This window comes from Schistocerca nitens, chromosome 1 (genome assembly GCF_023898315.1).
Source record: "Schistocerca nitens isolate TAMUIC-IGC-003100 chromosome 1, iqSchNite1.1, whole genome shotgun sequence".
Classification (NCBI taxonomy): domain Eukaryota; kingdom Metazoa; phylum Arthropoda; class Insecta; order Orthoptera; family Acrididae; genus Schistocerca; species Schistocerca nitens.
In genome coordinates, this window is record NC_064614.1 from 598754602 (window position 1) to 598776500 (window position 21899).

Consider the following 21899-nt stretch of genomic DNA (forward strand, 5'->3'; position numbering starts at 1 on the left):
GTGTGTGTGTGTGTGTGTGTGTGTGTGTGTGTGTGCGCGCGCGCGCGTGCGTGCGTGCGTGTGGGCGCGTGCGTGTGTGCACACGTATGTGTGTCTATTGTTGATGAAAGCCACATTGTTTAAATGTTTATTCATGTCAGACAATACAGTCATGATAATAGATAAGGAGTATAATATTGTATCAAGTGGTGAAAATAATTGGATAGAGATAAAAACTGAATTAGACAACAGTGAGATGTTGTCAGATTCTGGTATAGGGGACAGTAGTTTGTCAATAAACATAGAAAGCCTGAATGTAGAATCATAACCTATCTTAGACAAGATCAGACAAGAAGAGTATAGGCCTGGGTCAGAAAGTTTTCCAATTTTGGTGAAAATGCAGAATCAAAGATTTTCATAGTGCAATAGAAGATTGGAACAAACAAGTAAGCAATTAAAATAGGATCTTATCATAACGATTGACCAAAATAGTAAGCAATTTGTCACAAAAAGTGATGAAGACAACAAATGAATGGAGGAATTTATAAAGAAGGTGGGTGATGAATGCAGTCAAAAGACAGACTCACTCAATGATGAGTTAGATCAGCAAGCCACAGAATATACAAATGTTTTGAGAAGGCAAAACTGAAATTGGTTAAGTACAGAATGAACTCAGGAGAAAAACTGCAATTTACATTACACACTTGAAAAAACTATTTGATATCAAAATGGGTGCTGACAATAGACAATAATATTTGATCACATTATTGACATAGCATCAGAGCAAAACACATGCTTACTCTGTGCAGATGAGGTTTGCGGAGAGGTAAACAAGATGCAATCACTTACTGGCAGGTTAAGTATCAAGTTGCACAACAAGTGAAGAACAAAGTGAAATTACTATTACATAATAGAGGAGTAACAGGAAGCAACCTAATAAGAGCACAAAATGATGCCTTCCTTAGCAGGAGGAAATTTAGAAAATTTGATCCAAATGTAGGATGGCATCCAGAGGAATTTTTTTAGATCAATTAAGGAGTGTGCTACCTGAACTGTGGGATAAACAATGAAAAATTTGCTACCTAGCATTGAGAAGGGAGGAAAAAGCTTGTACTTGGGGTAGGGGGGGAGTGAGGATTAGATGGAATGTAAGATCTATCCCAACCTTGTACAAAAACAAATCTCCCATGCCTTACTTTCCAGTCTCCCAACACCTCCCAAAGTCCCACCATCTGGCCACAGAGGTGCATTCTTCTTGTAACTCAATACCACCCAGGACTGGAGCAACTGAATTACATTCTCCACCAGGGTTTCAATTACATCTTGTCATGCCCTGAAATGAGAAATGTCCTGTCCACTATCCTTTCCACCCCTCCTACAGTGGTATTCCGCTGTCCACCGAACCTACACAATATACTTGTCCATCCTCACATAACACCTGCTCCCAATCCCTTTCCTTATGGCCCATATCCATGTAACAGACCTAGATGCAAGACCTGTCCACACATCTTCCCACCATCACATACGCCAGTCTGGTCACTAACATCACCTGTCCCATCAAAGGCAGGGCTACCTGTGAAACCAGTCATGTGGTCTACAAGCTAAGCTACAACCACTGTGCTGCATTCTGTGTAGGCATGACAACCAAAAAGCTGTCTGTCAGGATTAATGACAGGATATACTGCTAATTGTTACTATCTTCTGGCATTGCCACTTTGTTATAGACAACCACATCATCTGTGAACAGCCTTAGACAGCATCTGACACTTTCTACTAGGTCACTTATATATATTGTAAACAGTAAGGATCCTATCTTGCTTCCTTGGGGTAGTCAAGAAATTACCTTTACATCTGTCAATTTTGTTCAGTTAAGAGTGACGTGTTAAGTTTTGTCTGCAAGGAAGTCTTGAAGCCAGTCACTAATCTGCTATGATACTCAATAAGCTCTTTTTTTTCCAGTAAACATCAGCATGGGACAGTGTCAAATGTCTTCCCGAAGTACCCATGGCATCATCTTGAGCACCATGGTCTACGGTGCTGTGGATCTCATGGAGGAACAGAGCGAGCTGAGTTTCATAGCATCTCTGCTTGGGGAATCCATGTTGATTTTTATAGAGGAGACTTTTCATCTCCAAGAATTCATAATTCTTTATAAATCTTGATAAGAATTCTCTATGCCTAGCAGCCAATGTAGTAGCCAGTAATTCTTTGGATGTGGCAGCTCTTGAAACAAAGCCACCTTTTCTGTTGATGGGGAGATGTAGTCATGTGAAACTCTATCCATGGATTAGTCTTCTTTTAATAACACACCATAAATTCGTGACCTTTGCTGTACCTCAGACACACACCTGATGTGTGATTTTCCATCAGCAGAGAATATCAAAATGTTATCAAGATACATAAAACAAAATGGCAATCCCAGCAGCACTATGTCGACAAACCATTGCCAGGTCTGAGCCACATTTTGAAGTCTGAAAATCATGCACAAGAACTCAAAAGGCCAAAACATGTGATTACTGCTGTCTTGGGAACAACCATAGCTGCTTCAGGAATCTGGTTATAGACCTCGTGACAACCCAGGACTGCAAAAACTGTTGCACCAATGAAAGCATACACAGATTCTTGAATATGTGGAATAGGATATTTTTCTGGAATGGTCCTGGCATTTAGTATCCAGTAATCCCCATAAAGACTCAGTGCACCATTTTTCTTCTGGAACAAATGTAGTGGTGAGCCCAGGGACTGTCCGAACATTGTATGTTACAGGAATGCAACATCTCTTCAAAAACTATTTTATTTTCCAACATTTTGTCTGGTGTAGTTCTACAGTTGCAGCGCCCAACTAGTGGCCCTGGGGCCATATGTTGTAGCATAATGTCTTGTGCTGTGAGCTGTGCAGTAGCATTGATCCCTGCAGAACAGGCTGTTGATGTATACTGCTGATACAATGTTTCCTACCATCTGCAGAACTGTTTAAACCCTCACTGACTGTACTGCTGCTGACTCCACTTATGAGCCAACTTTAGACACATTCACTGGCAACACAAAATGTGTAAGAAAATCTGCTCCTATGATAGGTGGGAAAATGTCTACTACCACAAAAGTCCAACTGAAAGGAGTAGTGAAACTGACGTTGATTATCAACTCTTTGCAACCCAGCATCCTGATACTAGAGTTATTGACAGCTAACAGTTGTAATTACTCTGGTGCTATTACATCCAGTGTGTACAAGATTGGCAGAGTGTTGACTTATGTACCAGTATCCACCAAAAGTACTAACCCACATTGTCTGTCAGCAATGAGCAACTGGTGCAACGTTCCCATGTGTTTCTGTTGCACTCCTGATTGATCTGCAAGGACAGGTGGTTCTGCAGTCTCCATGGTACGTTAATGCAGCACACTGGTCCAGGAACTAGTGTTAGGCTGTGTTTCATATCAAGTCAGCATCACATGGAGGTGCCATGGCCTGTGGTGCCTATTGCTGACTGCTTTTGCCATTTGGGTAATCACAAGGCATCATGCTCTTCATAGCCTGCAGTTGAACAGTTCTGCTCTTGCCATTTGGGTAATCACAAGGCATCCTGTACTTCATACCCTGTGGTCAAACAATCTATGATACCAACAGATGGCCAATGTGGCATCTTGATCTTAGGTGCAGTCCTGAGCTGGTGGATTAGTAAAACATCATGCCCATGGGCATCTGTCTGAACCCATCTGAAGCTTCAACACCTGCAATCAGTTGACCAACTTTTCCAGTGTGGTTTGTAAATCTTGATGAGATTGGGTCTTACTTGGCATTCACCAAAATGATACCGAGCGAGGTGGCGCTGTGGTTAGCACACTGGACTCGCATTCGGGAGGACGACGGTTCAATCCCGTCTCCGGCCATCCTGATTTAGGTTTTCCGTGATTTCCCTAAATCCTTTCAGGCAAATGCCGGGATGGTTCCTTTCAAAGGGCACGGCTGATTTCCTTCCCCATCCTTCTCTAACCCGAGCTTGCGCTCCGTCTCTAATGACCTCGTTGTCGACGGGACGTTAAACACTAATCTCCTCCTCCTCCTCCACCAAAATGATGCCACTGTGCAACAATGCAGGTCTTCTTCTGATGCCTCCAATGCCTGACTGTTATGTGTGGCATCAGTAACTGGTGGTGCTACAGACACTACAACTGCCTAGTCTAGCATGCTGTGTGCACAATCATCTACACACAACAATTTATCAAAGGGCTGTCCCCCTTGTATTATCAGTGTTAACTGCACCTGTGGAAGTAATTGCTGTTGCCAGATGATGAGTAGCAACTCTTTGGAGACAACACTAACTTCTTCCACCATAGCCCATTAATGCCTCCAGAAATCCAGAGAGGTTCTGTCATCTCTTCACTCATGATACAGCATCTGCTTAAGCTTCTGTTCAGGCAACTTGATGCAACAAGTGATCAACACAGCGTTGAGTGCATGGCAGATCCTTCAATGCGGAGACTGCAGGATGATATCCATAAGTACAGCAATTACCCTCTGGTCTAAATTACTGACAGCCTATGTAAATTGCTCCTGGTACACCATGATCTTCTGTTGGGTGAAAATAAATTCTAAAATTGTGAACCAAATCTCAGGTTGTGCTGACAATAATGGTGTGGACCTTAACTGTAACTGCAGTACAGATGACAAGAATGAGACGGGTGTCAATGGCAAGCAATATGTAGGTACTTTCGCAGTATGAAAGATATCACCAAAGGTTGTAAGTTCACTGTACCCAGACATAAAAATTCAATCTCCTGTTGTAACTGCTGGATCTCCTTACCAATTGTAAGTAACAATTTTGCTGCATCTTCCGTGACCATGAAAAAATAACACAAAATGTGACCGTAATTTCTGTTTGTGAACTACAGGGTGATTCAAAAAGAATACCACAACTTTAAAAATGTGTATTTAATGAAAGAAACATAATATAACCTTCTGTTATACATCATTACAAAGAGTATTTAAAAAGGTTTTTTTTCACTCAAAAACAAGTTCAGAGATGTTCAATATGGCCCCCTCCAGACACACAAGCAATATCAACCTGATACTCCAACTCATTCCACACTCTCTGTAGCATATCAGGCGTAACAGTTTGGATAGCTGCTGTTATTTCTCGTTTTAAATCATCAATGGTGCTGGGAGAGGTGGCCGAAACACCATATCCTTAACATACCCCCATAAGAAAAAATCGCAGGGGGTAAGATCAGGGCTTCTTGGAGGCCAGTGATGAAGTGCTCTGTCACGGGCTGCCTGACGGCCGATCCATCGCCTTGGGTGGTTGACCTTTTTCGTAGGACTCTCCATACAGTTGATTGTGGAATTTGCAGCTCTCTGCTAGCTCTGCGAGTCAATTTTCCTGGGCTGCGAACAAATGCTTGCTGGATGCGTGCTACATTTTCATCACTCGTTCTCGGCCGTCCAGAACTTTTCCCTTTGCACAAACACCCATTCTCTGTAAACTGTTTATACCAACGTTTAATACACCACCTATCAGGAGGTTTAACACCATACTTCGTTCGAAATGCACGCTGAACAACTGTCGTCGATTCACTTCTGCCGTACTCAATAACACAAAAAGCTTTCTGTTGAACAGTCGCCATCTTAGCATCAACTGACGCTGACGCCTAGTCAACAGCGCCTCAAGCGAACAAATGTACAACTAAATGAAACTTTATAGCTCCCTTAATTCGCCGACAGATAGTGCTTAGCTCTGCCTTTTGTCGTTGCAGAGTTTTAAATTCCTAAAGTTGTGGTATTCTTTTTGAATCACCCTGTACTTTAATCTCGGAGTCACCAGTAATGCAGGCAAATTACAATATCCACCTATAAGGTAGCTCCACTTTATTAAAATGGAAAGCAACTCAGAACAATAACTCAAGGAACAATTATAATTGCCACTCACACACTCCAGGAAGTACACATGGCACTTCACTTGGGTAGATACTTATTCCCATCACATTTACACAAATGTAAAGTTGTGTGTTTCATGAGAAATTAGGCTACTGTAGCCCCAGCTACAAAATTAAAATCTTATTACTGTAGTTTGTTGTGTCACTAATTCAGTGAGTAAGTATCTGTGATGATAAATATCACACAACCAAGGTAATACGCAAAATGTATCTCTGACTTTGATTATTGGTAGAATACTACAACACTGTTATTATAAAAACTTTTTTATGACTAATACTGGAATGGTGCTCAGTTGTGTGGGATCATTATCAGGTCAATCAATGAACCCTAAGCACATACAAAGAGGAGTATCGTAACTAGTCACAGGCTTGTTTCTCTCATCAGAGCGTATTAACGCAAATTCTGAAAAATATCCACTGACAAAGATTCGAAGCGATGTCTAATATGTTGAGAAAATTATGTAGCAAAGTCCCAGAACCATTTCTTTGGGAGAAATATATTACTATTCTTAAGGGGAGTATCAATGCCCTTTCTTGATAATGTTATATTTCACATATTTATATCCCATTTTCTCAGGGACTAACCAAGGTAATAAAACAAAACTTTGCCAGGCTATAGGGTTATATATTCACTGATCTACTATCAAGTATCTAACTTTGTTAGGATTCAAGATATGCATTTTTTAATACAAGTCTTAAAAAGCAAGAATTTTCTTAAACAAATATTTTTATGATCAAACTATGAGTGCTATCTCTACCATTGTAGATCAACATAAACATAATACTGCTGTCAACAAGAGGTAATAATTTCAGAGCTTTACTTAAGTAGTTTCTGAGATAATGGGAAACATTTACAAAAAAAAGTAGTTTTCCAGATATGACACTTGAAAGCTGAAGTAACGGAAAACTTGCTTTTGAATTAAAACTCTCCAGCTTTGTAATCTTTATCTTCTTGATGATCATCCTGATGCAATCTCTCTGTCTGAGGGATCTTGCTGCTGGTGGTGTATTTTTGATGTTGTACTTTTGACCATAATTTATGACTTGGAGACTCACGGTTTATCCAGTTCTTATAGGATTGCTTCTGTATCATGGCCAGTCTTAATAATTCCAAATTGCTTCAGAACATTTATTCTGCCTATATTTCCATAACTGAAGGTGATCGCAACATCACTGACCTCAATCTTTGGTGTTTCCAAGCCCATAAACATTGCTGAAAGGGACATTTGCATTTTGAGTTTTTCCTGTGCGACATTGCTTCAGAAGACCTGAATGTGCTAGGTCTCTGTATAGTGCCTTTATTATTGCTTCAGCAGCTTCATGGCTAGTGTTTCTATGGATGTGTTTGGTTCCTGCTACCTCAGCTTGGTGGCATTTACACCAATCAACTGAACACGAGTTGTGTAGTGGCTTGTTATCACTTGACGTCTTGTGGAAAAATGTTTTTAACACTGCTTTTTAAAATCCTTCCACGTTGTTTATATTCTTTCTAATGGCTTGGTTGACTGAGTGTTTTGTCAGTCAAGTGTCTGCTAATACTCTTGCTATCTTCATGCTTTTTGCTGGAAAATTTCTGCCTTCTTTTATGCAGCTGGCTACCCATTTGTTTCTGCACATGACAGACACATTCTGATTTGTTCAGTATTGGGTCATCACAGGGTCTGCTGTCATTTATTGATGTGGATCAACTGGAATCACCAACACCAAAGAATTTAGCAGAGCAAACTCCAAGTTGTCCCTGAAAGCACTAAAAGATCTTCATAGCTAACGCACTTTCCATTCCTCCTCTGGATCCTTGCATGTTTTCCAACAGTTGTGTTCATGCAATTGTTGCTTTCCATTGTTGGTACCCACTTCTGTGCATCCATGGCAGTGTTTTGACAACACTTCAACATCAAGCACCTTCCCAGTATCAATAATTATGGCAGCTACACAAGAATTTTTAGAATGATTGCACTTTGCTGCCATGATCTGACAAATGCTATTCAAATGTCATTGTTAGCATCATTTTCTTCAACTACTTCTACTGTTGCAAATTTCATTGATTTTTCTGCAGCTACTTTTATTGTTTTCCCTAAAGCATCTGTGTGTCTTAAAACATTAGTAGGAGAGATGACAGATTCATAGGAGCGCACAAAGTTTTTCCAGCTTTAGAGTCTTTACCAGCCCATAGAAATATCTGATGTTTGTCTCAAAAAGGTTATTGCTTTTACATTTCTCATATGTACAAAATTCTTTCTTACTCTCACAACCCAAACAAGAGAACTAAGAACTAAACTGTTCTTTTTAAGAGATTTTCAGAAATTATTATGTCTCCATCACACAGATTATAGTATGTGGTTTGATTAAATATTGTTTTCAGTACACTTAAATCTAATATTAAATTTATATCACTGGTACTGGTTTCACTGGTGAAGAACTCTGTTCAGTGTTGCTTGCCCTAACCTCATTCTCTAGATGTAAATTTCCAACCGGACACATTCTGTAGAATTTATTTTCCTTATTTTTCCCCTCTTAAATATTCCCTTTGGTAGAGTCATATTAAAGAGAGAAACACAACTCAATGAGCAATAAGTCCAATTATACACAATGCTCAATTAATGGGCCTCACAAAATATGGATGATACCATGCATTATACCACAACTGAGAAGCAATATCACAGCAACCAATGCAGCCAACCTGTGCAGTAGGATGTCTACTACCACTTAACATAAATCATAGCCTTCTAGAGCAAACAATTCCCAAGATATCTTGTTGCAACTTAACAAGGGCTCTTTCTACCTGTAGAAATTACTTGTGCAGCAAATTATTTTATCAAGACATACACCAAACTAAAGATAAACCCTAAGCAACAATTATCCACCATTTTATACCCAACCAACTTTTGTACTCGCTTTAAGCTCTTATGTTTTGGCCTCAGAAAGATAATGGAGGGACATATAATGAATCATTCTTCCCATGCTCCATCCATAAATGAAATGTAAGAAATGCTAATGTGTGGTACTGTACTGAAAATAATTCCATCATGTGCTTTATAGCAATTTACAAAATATGTATGGGTATGTAGAGACACTTCATTTTGGTGAAGTAGCACACAGATTTACATCAGTCACATTTCCCAATTATTTTGGAGGGAAAAAAGAAAAAGAGAACATTATGCTGGCAATTTTTCATACCCATTTCATGTGTGTATCTACAATAGTTGCACCATAGCAGTTATGCTTTACATACTTATTTGTATAGCAAATGACAGTAGTAACATATTGAGACGAATGTTACAAGTCTCACGCATGTGGGTATGTGGTGTGTGGTGTGTGTGTGTTACTCTGGGAGTATCTCTCTCTCTCTCTCTCTCTCTACCCACCCACCCCCCCTCCCTCTCTCTATCACACACACACACACACACACACACACACACACACACACACACACACACACACACACACACACACACACACACCTGTAATATTCTTCCATGCACAATTAAAATTCCCAAAACTCTGCTCAAAAAGGACACAGACAGAATTTAGAGTGCTTTGATAGGTGTAAGAATTTTCACTGATAGTGTTTAACTTAGGATTGAAGAGGACCTAAGAATGTGAGTTAAGTTCATTGCCACACTCCAGTGACATATTTGGAGTGATATCTCAGGATGTTGATGAGTGGATATTTACAATTACTCTATTTAAGTTGTATGTGAAGAATATTCTTATTCTATTTAAGTTGTATGTGAAGAATAAACTCTGTGAACTTCTTGGTCTTAAGAGTGTAAATACTCACAGTATGCATTAAGTCCAACGGCAGCCAATAAAGACAGCCAAACCATAACACCAGCCAAGAACTGCATTAAGATTATGTAGACAATACAAACAACTTCTGCTATACCCATGAAGCCTGCTATCCATGGCCAGTTATCTTCCAGATTTGAAAGAATTGTCTCTCCAATCTGAAAATGAAATTATATTACCACTTTTCGTTCTTCTCATAAATTAGATTTGTTTTGACACTTTAACTTTTAGAATGTCTCATTCGAACAGAATATCATATGAATCAATTCTTTTTATGCAGGAGTCAGTAATTGTGACCTCATTGGCCAAATGACAAAAATGGCAAGTCAGTGGCAAAGAAATTTAGTAACTGCCTTGAAGATGTTGAGAAGCCTGTTCTTGATGCTAAAACACAAGTTCTAAGATGACTTATTGAGAAAAGCTGAGCAGTATTACATAAACAAGAAACACTTACTATCGTTCTGCAAAAATTACATTTATTTGTTTCATGAATCAGTTTTTGTCTTCTTAAGCCATCTTCATAGGTCAACCAAATGTCACAAATATGGATAAAAAAAAAAAACGCATCTTACACAGATAATATTTATATAGAAGATACAAAAATGACAGTGTGTTGTTGTTGTTGTTGTTGTGATCTTCAGTCCAGAGACTGGTTTGATGCAGCTTTCCTTGCTACTCTATCCTGTGCAAGCTTCTTCAACTCCCAAGTAACTACTGCAACCTACATCCTTCTGAATCTGCTTAGTGTATTAATGTCTTGGACTCCCTATACGATTTTTAACCTCCACGCTGCCCTCCAATACTAAATTGGTGATCCCTTGATGCCCCAGAACATGTCCTACCAACCGATCCCTTCTTCTAGTCAAGTTGGGCGACAAATTCCTCTTCTCCCCAATTCTATTGAATACCTCCTCATTAGTTATGTGAGCTACCCATCTAATCTTCAGCATCCTTCTGTAGCAACCCATTTCGAAAGCTTCTATTCTCTTCTCATCTAAACTATTTATCGTCCATATTTAACTTCCATACAAGGCTACATTCCATACAAATACTTTCAGAAAAATACTTTCTGACACTTTAAAACTACACTCAATGTTAATAAATTTCTCTTCTTCACAAACGCTTTTCTTGCCACAGCCAGTCTACATTTTATATCCTCTCTACTTCAACCATCATCAGTTATTTTGCTTCCCAAATAGCAAAACTCATTTACTACTTGAAGTGTCTCATTTTCTAATCTAATTCCCTCAGGATCACCTGAATTAATCCAACTACATTCCATTATAATTGCTTTGCTTATGTTCACCTTACATTCTCCTTTAGAGACACTGTCCATTCTGTTCAACTGCTCTTCCAGGTCCTTTGCTGTCTCTGACAGAATTACAATGTCATCAGCAAACCTCACTCTGACAGAATTACAATGTCATCAGCAAACCTCAGTCTTTATTTCTTCTCCATGGATTTTAATTCCTAGTCCGAATTTTTCTTTTGTATCCTTTACTTTTTGCTCAATATACAGATTGAATAACATCGGGGATAGGCTACAACCCTGTCTCACTCCCTTCCGAACCACTGCTTCCCTCTCATGCCCCTAGACTCTAATAACTGTCATCTGATTTCTGTGCAAATTGTAAATAGCCTTTTACTCCCTGTATTTGACCCCTGCCACCTTCAGAATTTCAAAGAGAGTATTCCAGTCAACATTGTCAAAAGCTTTCTCTAAGTCTACAAATGCTAGAAATGTAGATTTGCCCTTCCTTAATCTATCTTCTAAGATAAATAGTATGGTCAGTATTGCCTCACATGTTCCAACATTTCTATTGAATCCAAACTGATCTTCTCCGAGGCTGGCTTCTACCAGTTTCTCCATTCATCTGTAAAGAATGTGTGTTAGTATTTTGCAGCCTTGACTTACTAAACTGATAATTCAGTAATTTTCACATATGTCAACACCTGCTTTTTTTTTGGAATTGGAATTATTACATTCTCCTTGAAGTCTGAGGGTAATTCGCCTGTCTCATGCATCTTGCTCACCAGATGGTAGACTTTTGTCAGGGCTGGCTCTCCCAACGCTGTCAGTAGTTCTAATGGAATGTTGTCTACTCCCAGGGCCATGTTTTGACTTAGGTCTTTCAGTGCTCTGCCAAATTCTTCACGCAGTATCATATCTTCCATTTCATTTTCATCTATGTTCTCTTCCATTTCCATAATACTGCCCTCAAGTACGTCGCCCTTCTATAGACCATCTATATACCCCTTCCACCTTTCTGCTTGGAACTGGTTTTTCATCTTAGCTCTTGATAATCATATGAGTGGATCTCTTTTCTCCATAGGTCTCTGTAATTTTCCTGTAGGAATTATCTATCTTACCCCTAGTGATATATGCCTCTATATCCTTACATTTGTCCTCTAGCCATCCTTGCTTAGCCATTTTGCACTTCCTGCTGATCTCATTATTGAGACGTTTGTATTCATTTTTTCCTGCTTCATTTGCAGCATTTTTATACTTTCTCCTTTCATCAATTAAATTCAATATCTCTTCTGTTACCCAAGGATTCCTACTAGCCCTTGTCTTTTTACCTACTTGATCCTCTGTTGCCTTCACTATTTCATCTCTCAAAGCTACCCATTCTTCTTCTACTGGATTTCTTTTGCCTGTTCTTGTCAATCGAAACTTTCTACAACCTCTGTTTTTTTTTTTTTTCAGTTTCTACAGGTCCCATCTCCTTAAATTCCTACCTTTTTGCAGTTTCTTCAGTTTTAGTCTACAATTCATAACCAATAAATTGTGGTCAGAGTCCACATCTGCCCCTGGAAATGCCTTACAATTTAAAACCTGGTTCCTAAATCTCTGCCATACCATTGTATAATCTATCTGAAAACTTCCAGTGCCTCCAGGCCTCTTCCACATACACAACCTTCTTTCACAATTCTTAAGCCAAGTGTTAGCTATGATTAAGTTATGCTCTGTGCAAAATTCCACCAGGCAGCTTCCTCTTTCAATCCTTATCCCCATTCCATTTTCATCTACTACTTTTCCTTCTCTTCCTTTCCCTAATATCGAATTTCAGTCCCCTATGGCTATTAAATTTTCATCTCCATTCACTATATGAATAACTTCTTTTATCTCATCATACATTTATTCAATCTCTTCGTCATCTGCAGAGCTAATTGGCATATAAACTTGTAGTACTGTGGTAGGCATGGGCTTCATGTGTATCTTGGCTACAATAATGCATTCACTATGCTGTTTGTAGTAGCTTATCTGTGCTCCTATTTTTTAAATTCATTATTAAACCTGCTCTTGCATTACCCATATTTGATTTTGTATTGATAACCCTGTATTCATCTGACCAGAAGTCTTGTTCCTCCTGTAACTGAACTTCACTAATTCCCACTATATTTAACTTTAACCTAGCTATTCCCCTTCTTAAATTGTCTAACCTACCTGCCTGATTAAGGAATCTGACATTCCATTCTCCGATATGTAGAATGCCAGTTTTCTTTCTCCTGATAACAATGTCCTCCTGAGCAGTCCCTGCACAGAGATCCAAATGGGGGCTATTTTACTTCCGGAATATTTTACCTAAGAGGACGCAATCATTATTTAACCATACAGTAAAGCTGTATGCACTTAGGAAAAATTATAGCTGTAGTTTCCTCTTGCTTTCAGCTGTTCGCAGTACCAGCACAGCAAAGCCGTTTTGGTTATGTTACAAGGCAAGATCAGTCAGTCATCCAGACTGTTGCTCCTGTAACTACTGAAATGGCTGCTGCCACTCTTCAGGAACCACACATTTGTGTGGCCTCTCAACAGATACCACTCCATTGTGGTTGCACTTACGGTATGGCTATGTGTCTTGCTGAGGCATGCAAGCCTCCCCACCAATGGCAAAGTCTATGGTTCATGGAGGGAGGATGTACGGTGTATACATAGCCAAACATTACATTTTTTGTCTTGCAGATATAATTATCTTAACTAAAAAGATGAAACAAAATTAATGTGGAAATACATTTAACAACTGATGGAAAATAAAGTTGAATTTACAATTTTCATCTAGTATCTGTAACTATATCTTAATTTAACATAGAGGATGGGGAAAGGAGGGAGATGAAACTAAGTTTGGTCATTAAATACCAAGTTGTTATTCTGTGTCATCTGTTTGTTGATTTCAAGTAGGATAATCTCTCTGCTGTTCTTAACAGATTACGAAACTTAGCATTCTACATAATATGAGTGGTTTTCTATTGAATGATGATCAGCAAAGGTGGATTTTTTTTCTTTCTTAATCTCCAGGTTTTCTCACATTAAGAGAATCTGATTGCCACAGATCTTGCAGAGTGACCAATATATACTTTAGCACAGTGCTTGCACATGATTTTATACACACCACTTTGCATCAGAGATTGCAGTTTGTCTTTACTATTGAATAAAAATTCTGGTGTGCTGAAGGCATAAGAAAATGCTGGTCAGTAAGTTATGAGACTAACTTTTTTGCAGGATTATCTTAAATTCTGCTAATATGTGGGATGATGCCCCTGTATTTATTATTACTGACTGGTTCCTGTTGGCCAGCATACAGAAATGGGATAATACTATGCATTTTCTTCTTTCATAGTATGTTATCAATCAGAACAGAGCCAATGCCATTACTAGAAGTGATGTGTCTGATGCTCTGTAGTTCAGTTTGAAAGGCAGACTCAATGGAACAGATATGAGGTAATGCACCATCAAATGGAAATCTGCATGTTCATGATCATGTAGATGCTGGGAACTTGCAGTGATTATCATATCTGTAACTATGGTTTTTCTGTAAATGCTGAATAACTGTCTGTTTATGCTAATACATATCTATAATAAGGACCTTTATCCCCTCTGTTAATTTAAGTTTTAGTCACGAACAGAATATTAAAATTGAAAAATTTTTCATCAGTTGCTAAATGTATCTCCACACAAAAACTGTTCCTATTTTAGTGAATGTAACTATTTCTATGTGACAAAAATGTAACATTTTCTTATGTAAATACTCAACAAGTCATTTTTGTATCTTTTGTGCAAATAACAATGTGTAAGTGGCACATAATTTGATCTGTGTCTGTGACATTCAGCTGTCACTTCAAGGTGGCCTAAGAACCAGGTAGATGGAGTTTATGAAATAATATAATTTTTTCCAGGACATAAGAAAGTGTTTCCTATTTAATATTATTAACATGTTCTGCTAAGCACTGATAGAAAATTCAGTTAATGTGAAAAGCAGATTGGTTAAAAAAGACCAAAGCTTGCTTTATTTCTGCTGTCACATACAACATCACTGGCAGGAGTTGGTGTGATCTACATGTACATCATACTCCACAGGCCCCCTAATGGTGTGTGGAGGAGGGATCACAGCAGGTGAATGTTACTGAAGTTGTTGTAAGGTGGAATAGCTCCACTTGATCTGATGGCATGCTAATTGTATTTTTATTTCATCTTCTACATCTATGTCTATGTCTACACTATGCAAACAACCGTGAAGTGCATGGCAAAGGGTATGTCCCCATTGTAACAGTTATTCGATTCATATATGGAGTGCAGGAAGAATGATCGTCTGAATACCTCTGTGTGTGCTGTTATTATTCTAATATTATCTGCATGATCCTTACGTAGGGATATGTAGGGGGTTGTAGTACTTTGCTATCATTTAAAGCAAGTTCTTGAAACTTTGTTAACAGACTTTCTCGAGGTAGTTTACGCCTATCTGCAAGAGTATACCAGTTCAGTATCTCTGTGACACTCTCCCACCGAGGAAGGGGGGGGGGGGGGGAATTTCAATATCCCCTGCAAGTCCTACATGGTAAGGATCCCACACTTTTGAGCAATATTCTAGAACCAGTTGCACGAGTCATTATAAGATATCTCATTTGTAGACTGACAGCACTTCCTCAGTATTCTACTGATAAACCAAAACTAGCACCTGCTTTATCAATGACTGAACCTATGTGATCATTACATTTCATATCACACCAGCTACTGCCAGTGATGTTATATGTGATAGCAGAAATAATGCAAGCTTTTATTTCATGTATATGGTGTACACGGATTAAGCAAGATCAAATGAAAATCAATGAAGCTTATTAGGTGTGGAAAGTTGGTTGGAACCTGAAACTGATAGCAGGAGATTTTTTGGGAAAATTTACGTATATATCGAAAGGATAGGCTAATGGGAAAAGGAAGTGGTATATTTGTCATAGTAGACAAAAACTCAAATCCACAGAGACAGAAATTAAAACAACATGTGAGATTGTTTGGGCTGGACTCAGTATGAGGGGTGATCATAAAATGATAACTAGATCCTTCTGTTCCCGACAAGACTCATCTCCTGATGTAACCAAAAACCTTAGAGAAAATGTCATTTCACTTGTATGTATGCTCCCTAATCATACTGTAATCATTGGTGGATACTTTAATCATCCATCAGTCAACTAGGAAAATACAGTTTTGTTAGTGGTGGGCATGATAAGATATTGTATGAAACGTTACTAAATGCCTTCTCTAAAAACTACCTAGAACAGATAATTTGGAAACCCCACTCATAATGGAAATGTATTGGATCTAATGGCAACAAATAGACCTGACCTCTTTGAGGATGTCCTCATCAAAACTAGTATCAGTGACCATGACATGGTAATGGCAACAATGATTACCAATGTACACAGGACAGCTAAAACAAGCAGAAAGATATATATGTTCAGTAAACTAGATAAAAAAAGTTAGTAGTATCATGTACAGTATCAATGAGTAACTTGAAACTTTCAGCACAGGTCAGGCATACGTAGAGAAACTATGGTTCAACTGATCATGCACTGGACAGAGATGTACCCAATAGCATTATGGGAGGGACCCTCCATTGCATACAGTCACTGTAAAGAAACTTCTGATGAAGCCAGTTTGGACTTACATTCTCCAAGGAAAAGGAAGCAAAAACCACTAAATAGTATTTCCTATTAGGGACTAAAATTGTATAACAACTTGTCCAAGGAACTGAAAGACATAGCTAAGATATGTTTATTTAAAAAGGCAGCCTAAGGGTACCTCTTAAATATTGCATATTACACAGTTAAAGATTCAGTTAAAGATTAATTAGAAAACTCAGAGTAGAGGTTAAAGATAAAGAAAAGGTGACTTCTAGTGCATAACACAAATGTCTCACCATTTTTCTGAGTTCAGAATCTCAGTTATCATGAAGTATCACTAACTCGGTTTTTCAGACAGGCAGAAAGTAAGGCATACAGATGTAATAGAGGCGTGGCAGTATGGTCATGGATCTAAAGTCGGCCGAAAGTGTACGGGATTGTGTACAGTGAAAATTCTAAATGAATAGTGTACATTTTTTATATTTAAGTCATTAAGTTGAATGAAGAGTCCATTATTATTTTTATTTTATGAAGTTAAATGAAGACAGTCCCGGGTCTACAATATTTCCAAACCAGGGGAAAAAATTGATAGTGCCTCCCACTCAAGCATTTGAGACAAGATGTAAAAAAACCATGATTTTTCAAAAATATATTCATGTTGCCACACACATTTTTCTGAAGAATTTGATAAATAAAACATATATGTTTGAGGAAATTTAAGACATGTTATTTGGTATTAAGTGTGCCAAAGTACCATGCCAGACCTCTTCACGCAGCATTCTTCTATCACCTGTCACTGTATTTTGCTCTGTGGAATTCAAACATGTATATTTTGTAATGGAAGCCATCAAACCTATATTCAGGACAGTGGAAATTAAAACTTCCTGTCGTGCCTCTCCCACTCTTAGCCCAACGGTTTGACATTCTGCCCCCTTTAAAAAATTCATGAGAGCTGACACATGAGGATGCAGGATGTCTGTGAAGTTTCATTAGGCTGTCAGAGTTCCCTCAAATGCATTTGGGATAGGACATCAAAAATTTTAAAAAATAGATTCTTGAAAAATATGTTCGTCTTTTAGTCAATATCTTTCTAAAGAGTTTGATATATAAAATGAATACGTTTGAGGAAATGTAAGACATGTTATTTGGCCTTAAGTGTGCCAAATTACAGTGCCACACCTCTTCACATAGCATTCTTTTATTGCACATCACTGTATTTTGCTCTGTGGAATTCAAACATATATATTTTGTAATGGGAGTCATCAAACCTAAATTCAGGACAGTGGAAATTAAAACTTCCTGTTGTGCCTCTCCTACTTCCAGTCCAATGATTTGACATCCTGCCCCCTTAAAAAAACTCACATTTAATACTGGGTGGGATTATTTGTGACCGGGAGAATAAGAACTCTTCAGAACATTTGCACTCCTTGTTCCATATTGGCTAATAACTTCCTCTCTTAACATAAAATTAAATGTGGGAAACATAAAACCAGTAAATACAAGAGACAAACAAGACAGTAGACATTTCTTCAATCCTTAGATTCCAGAGCTTTTTTCCCTACAATCTTACTACAAATTGACAAGGCATGCATTCCTTTCTGTGAAAGAATCTATTACCTCATCGAAGTTCATAAAACATTTTGCTATGAGAAAAATCAAAATGTCATTGTCAAATATTGAAAAAGTTGTTAATATGAATAGTACACAAGATCGGTGTGGTTTCTCAATCTAATTACATCTATTTTGTCACTGTCTGCTGTAATGTAACAGTTTTCTGAACTAAATATTCCCTTTGATTTTATATGTAGAAAATTTCATCCCACAAACATTTAGGAATGTAGACATAGTAAAAACATCCTTTATTGAAATTGGTAGAACTATAATGGCTTTCAAAAACACAGGTTTGTATGGTGTTGACAAATTTTCAAAAATAATTCTGAAAATCAGTTCTACCTTAATAACTAACTTAATAAGCAGGACTTCACTAGAACATGAAATTTTCCAGATGTATTATAATACTATCACAGATTTGTTTCATCTATAGGAAAGCATCACTGGAATATTGGAAATCCTAAATAAGCTGACAGTTTAAGATTGATGCCCATTATCTTGGACCTCTTACTTAAAAAGTATCAAGACCAGTATTATGAAGGGACTCTACGAATATAATAAAGCTGCCTACATATGGCAAAATAAATCTCGTGTGAACAGCCTGGTATGAGTGTGCATAGGACACAATATTTCGGCAATCGACCACATTGTCATCATCAGGTGTGCTGATGTACTGACCGGTAGTGGGCCGGCGCCATGTATATATAGGACAATCCCCCTCCCGCTCCTCCCTCAGGCGTTTCCTATGAGTCGGTGTGGTCCAGGCCCCGTGCATGGTCCAGGTACAGCATCTGTTCCGCTGCCGTCTGGACGCTACGTCCTAGGTCTTCTTGTTCAGGAGGGTCTGCCGGCACCATTCTCATTATTCTCCCCTCCTCCCCCGAAGTCGGTACACTCTGGGAAATATCCGTTTTCTTTTTAATTCGGGTGATTGCGGGTTCCCACGCCTTGCTAAGGATGTAACTGCTGTCACGATTTAGTTGTGGCTCCCTTACTCTGATCTCTATGGCTTCTTTGATGACACAGTCCCAGTATTTGGAAGTCAGTGTCAGGACTTTGGTTTGATCATAATCCATGCTGTGGAGTTCCGACAGGCAATACTCAGCGATTTCCGCCTTACTGGGCTGTTGCAGTCTAGTGTGCCGTTGATGTTCTCGGCATCGGTCCTCAATGGTACGAATGATCTGCCCTACGTATACACTACCACATTGGCAAGGTACCTGATGAACCCCTGATGTACGTAGACCAAGGTTGTCCTTGACACTACCAAGGAGGCTCTTGATTTTGCTTGGAGGACGGAAGATGGTTTTCACTTGATGTTTATGTAAAATGTGTCTAATTTTTCCAGATAAGGCCCCCCAAAACAAAATAAGAGCCAAGGCTGCCTCCTCCTGAGGTTCATCCTCAGTTTCCACTGGTGCTGCAGGTGTGGGATGTAGAGCCTTCCGAATTTGCCCTTCCTTGTAACCATTCCTCCGAAACACGGTCTTCAGATGGTCCAATTCTTGTTGGAGTCTGTCCCTGTCGGAGATGGTGTGAGCTCTGTGTACAAGAGTTTTGAGCTCACCATTCTTTTGCGTCGGGTGGTGGCTGCTATCCGCATGTAGGTACGAGTTGGTGTGTGTCTGCTTCCTATACATGCTGTGGCTCAAAGTGCCATCAGTTCGTCTTATAATCAAAAGATCTAGGAAAGGGAGCATCCCAACCGTTTTGATCTCCATGGTGAACTTAATATTCTCGTGTCTGGAGTTGAGATGTGTGAGGAAGTCTGCCAGTTTATCTCTTCCATGTGACCAGATAACAAAGGTATCATCCACATATCTAAAGAAACAGGTGGGTGTTCCATAGGGACCACAAACACTAATGACAGGGTGCACAGAGGCCTTTTGTAATATATCACACCTCCCCTGGCTGCAGCATAATTGTTTCTGTTAAGCTTTGTGGTGTTAGCTATTGTTTTCTTCTTTATTTTTTTAACCATAAAGTATTTCTTTATAGCTGATACATACTCACTTAAATAGCATTTGTCTCTGCTGCCAACTCATTTTCATCTGTTATGAAATAAATGAGGACAGGGTGAGGGAAATGTATCTTGTCTTCTCCTTCTAACCATGGAACAGGGCAGATGAAAAAAAAGGCATGCTCATGTCTTTGTCTCCTAATTTATAATAAGAATTTTAAAATACAATAGTGTCGACTACATTATGAAACTACTTTTGCGACAGCAAAACTGTGCCTTTTTCAACTGTGTTTACTGCTGTGTTAGTGAGTGATCTTTTGCAATGGCAAAAAAGTCATTTATCAGGTTTTGAAATAGAGCAGTTGCTTTTAGAAAGTGATGATACTTTCAGTGACAGTTCTGCAAGTTTTCAAGATACAGATGTCAAGACTAAGAAAAGTGACTTTGATTCAGAAACATCTGATGACAAGACACTACTGCAGGAGATGGTACCTAGTGCATGTGTGCATGCTAGTTCAGTTTGTGATCAATGTCAGTTCTGTGGTAACAGTAGTACAGTTGTGGCACCACTTTGCTGACAATAACCTATATAATTCACTAGGCACTGTCAGCAGAAAACTATTCAAAATTCACCTGATTGTGGAGCATCTGTGCATGAATTCAGATCATGCCAGAAAGGAACCTCGCCACTGATGAATTGTTGTTGCTCTGGAAAGGATGACTGGGACGGAAGCAATTTATTCCATCAAAGTGCAGCAGATTCAGCATCCAATTCTATGACCTCTGTGAAAGCAGCTCTGGGTATCTATGGAATTTTATTGTTCAAACTGGAAAAGACAATAATTATGGTAGCCACTATCCAGAAGAAACAATAAGAACTCAAATTGTTTTGGTTCGTGCACATGACCTCCTCAAGAAAGGTAACTGCATTCATCTGGATAACTGGTACACCAGTCCAGATTTGGTTTAAAAATTAATCAGCTGTACAGGAAGGAGTATGCCGACTTCGTAAAAATGGAAAAACTGGAGAAGGGAAGAGTACACAACAGGGAACAGAGGAAACAGGTGTAATGAAATGTAAGGACAAAAATTATGTTGTTGTAGTCAGTACCTTCATTTTTAAATGTGAACTTGAATAAGGAAATCATTCAACAGTCACATGTTGTTATTGATTACAACAAGAATATAGGAGGCATGGCTGGAGTGAGCTGAAAACTATTATCAGAAGCTTTCCTGCCACTTGTTGGTCACTGCAATGCTTCAATCCATACGTTCTGTATTAGAAACATGGTGAAACTAAGTAGAATGAGCATTAGGATTAGTCTTGGCAGACAGTTGGCCATATCTTCAACACAACAAGGGAAATCAGTAGGGCACCCACCTCAAAGACCGAAAGCAACACGCCTTACTGCCAGGCATTTTCTAGACCTTCTGCCACCCACAACAAAGAAGAGACCAACAAGGAAGTGTGTGATGTCCTGAAAGAAGGCCTTCACAAAGAGACTTCATACTGGTGTGCAGAATGTGAAGTTTCTTTGTGTGCAGCACCTTGCTTCAAAATTTTTTCTCACTGAAAATGACTTGTAATATCATGACAATAGATTTTTGTTAACTTCTACAATTCATTTTATTCATTCCCACCCATTATCAATTCAATTCAAAAATGAAAATATGAAGGAAAACTTTTATGTATGAGAAAATTACACAGCACCACCACACCAGGGCTCGCTGGCAT

The 21899-nt window shown here is 38.7% G+C and overlaps 1 protein-coding gene across 2 annotated transcripts in view; it reads right to left on the minus strand.

Annotated features, from left to right (window-relative positions):
- LOC126256298 (choline transporter-like protein 4) overlaps positions 1-21899 on the minus strand; it is a 260157-nt gene that overhangs the window by 95152 nt on the left and 143106 nt on the right. For both annotated transcript variants that reach the window (XM_049955468.1, XM_049955469.1), the window contains exon 6: positions 9692-9857. In XM_049955468.1, coding sequence (XP_049811425.1) covers positions 9692-9857 — 166 coding nt within the window. The remainder of the gene's footprint in view (positions 1-9691; positions 9858-21899) is intronic.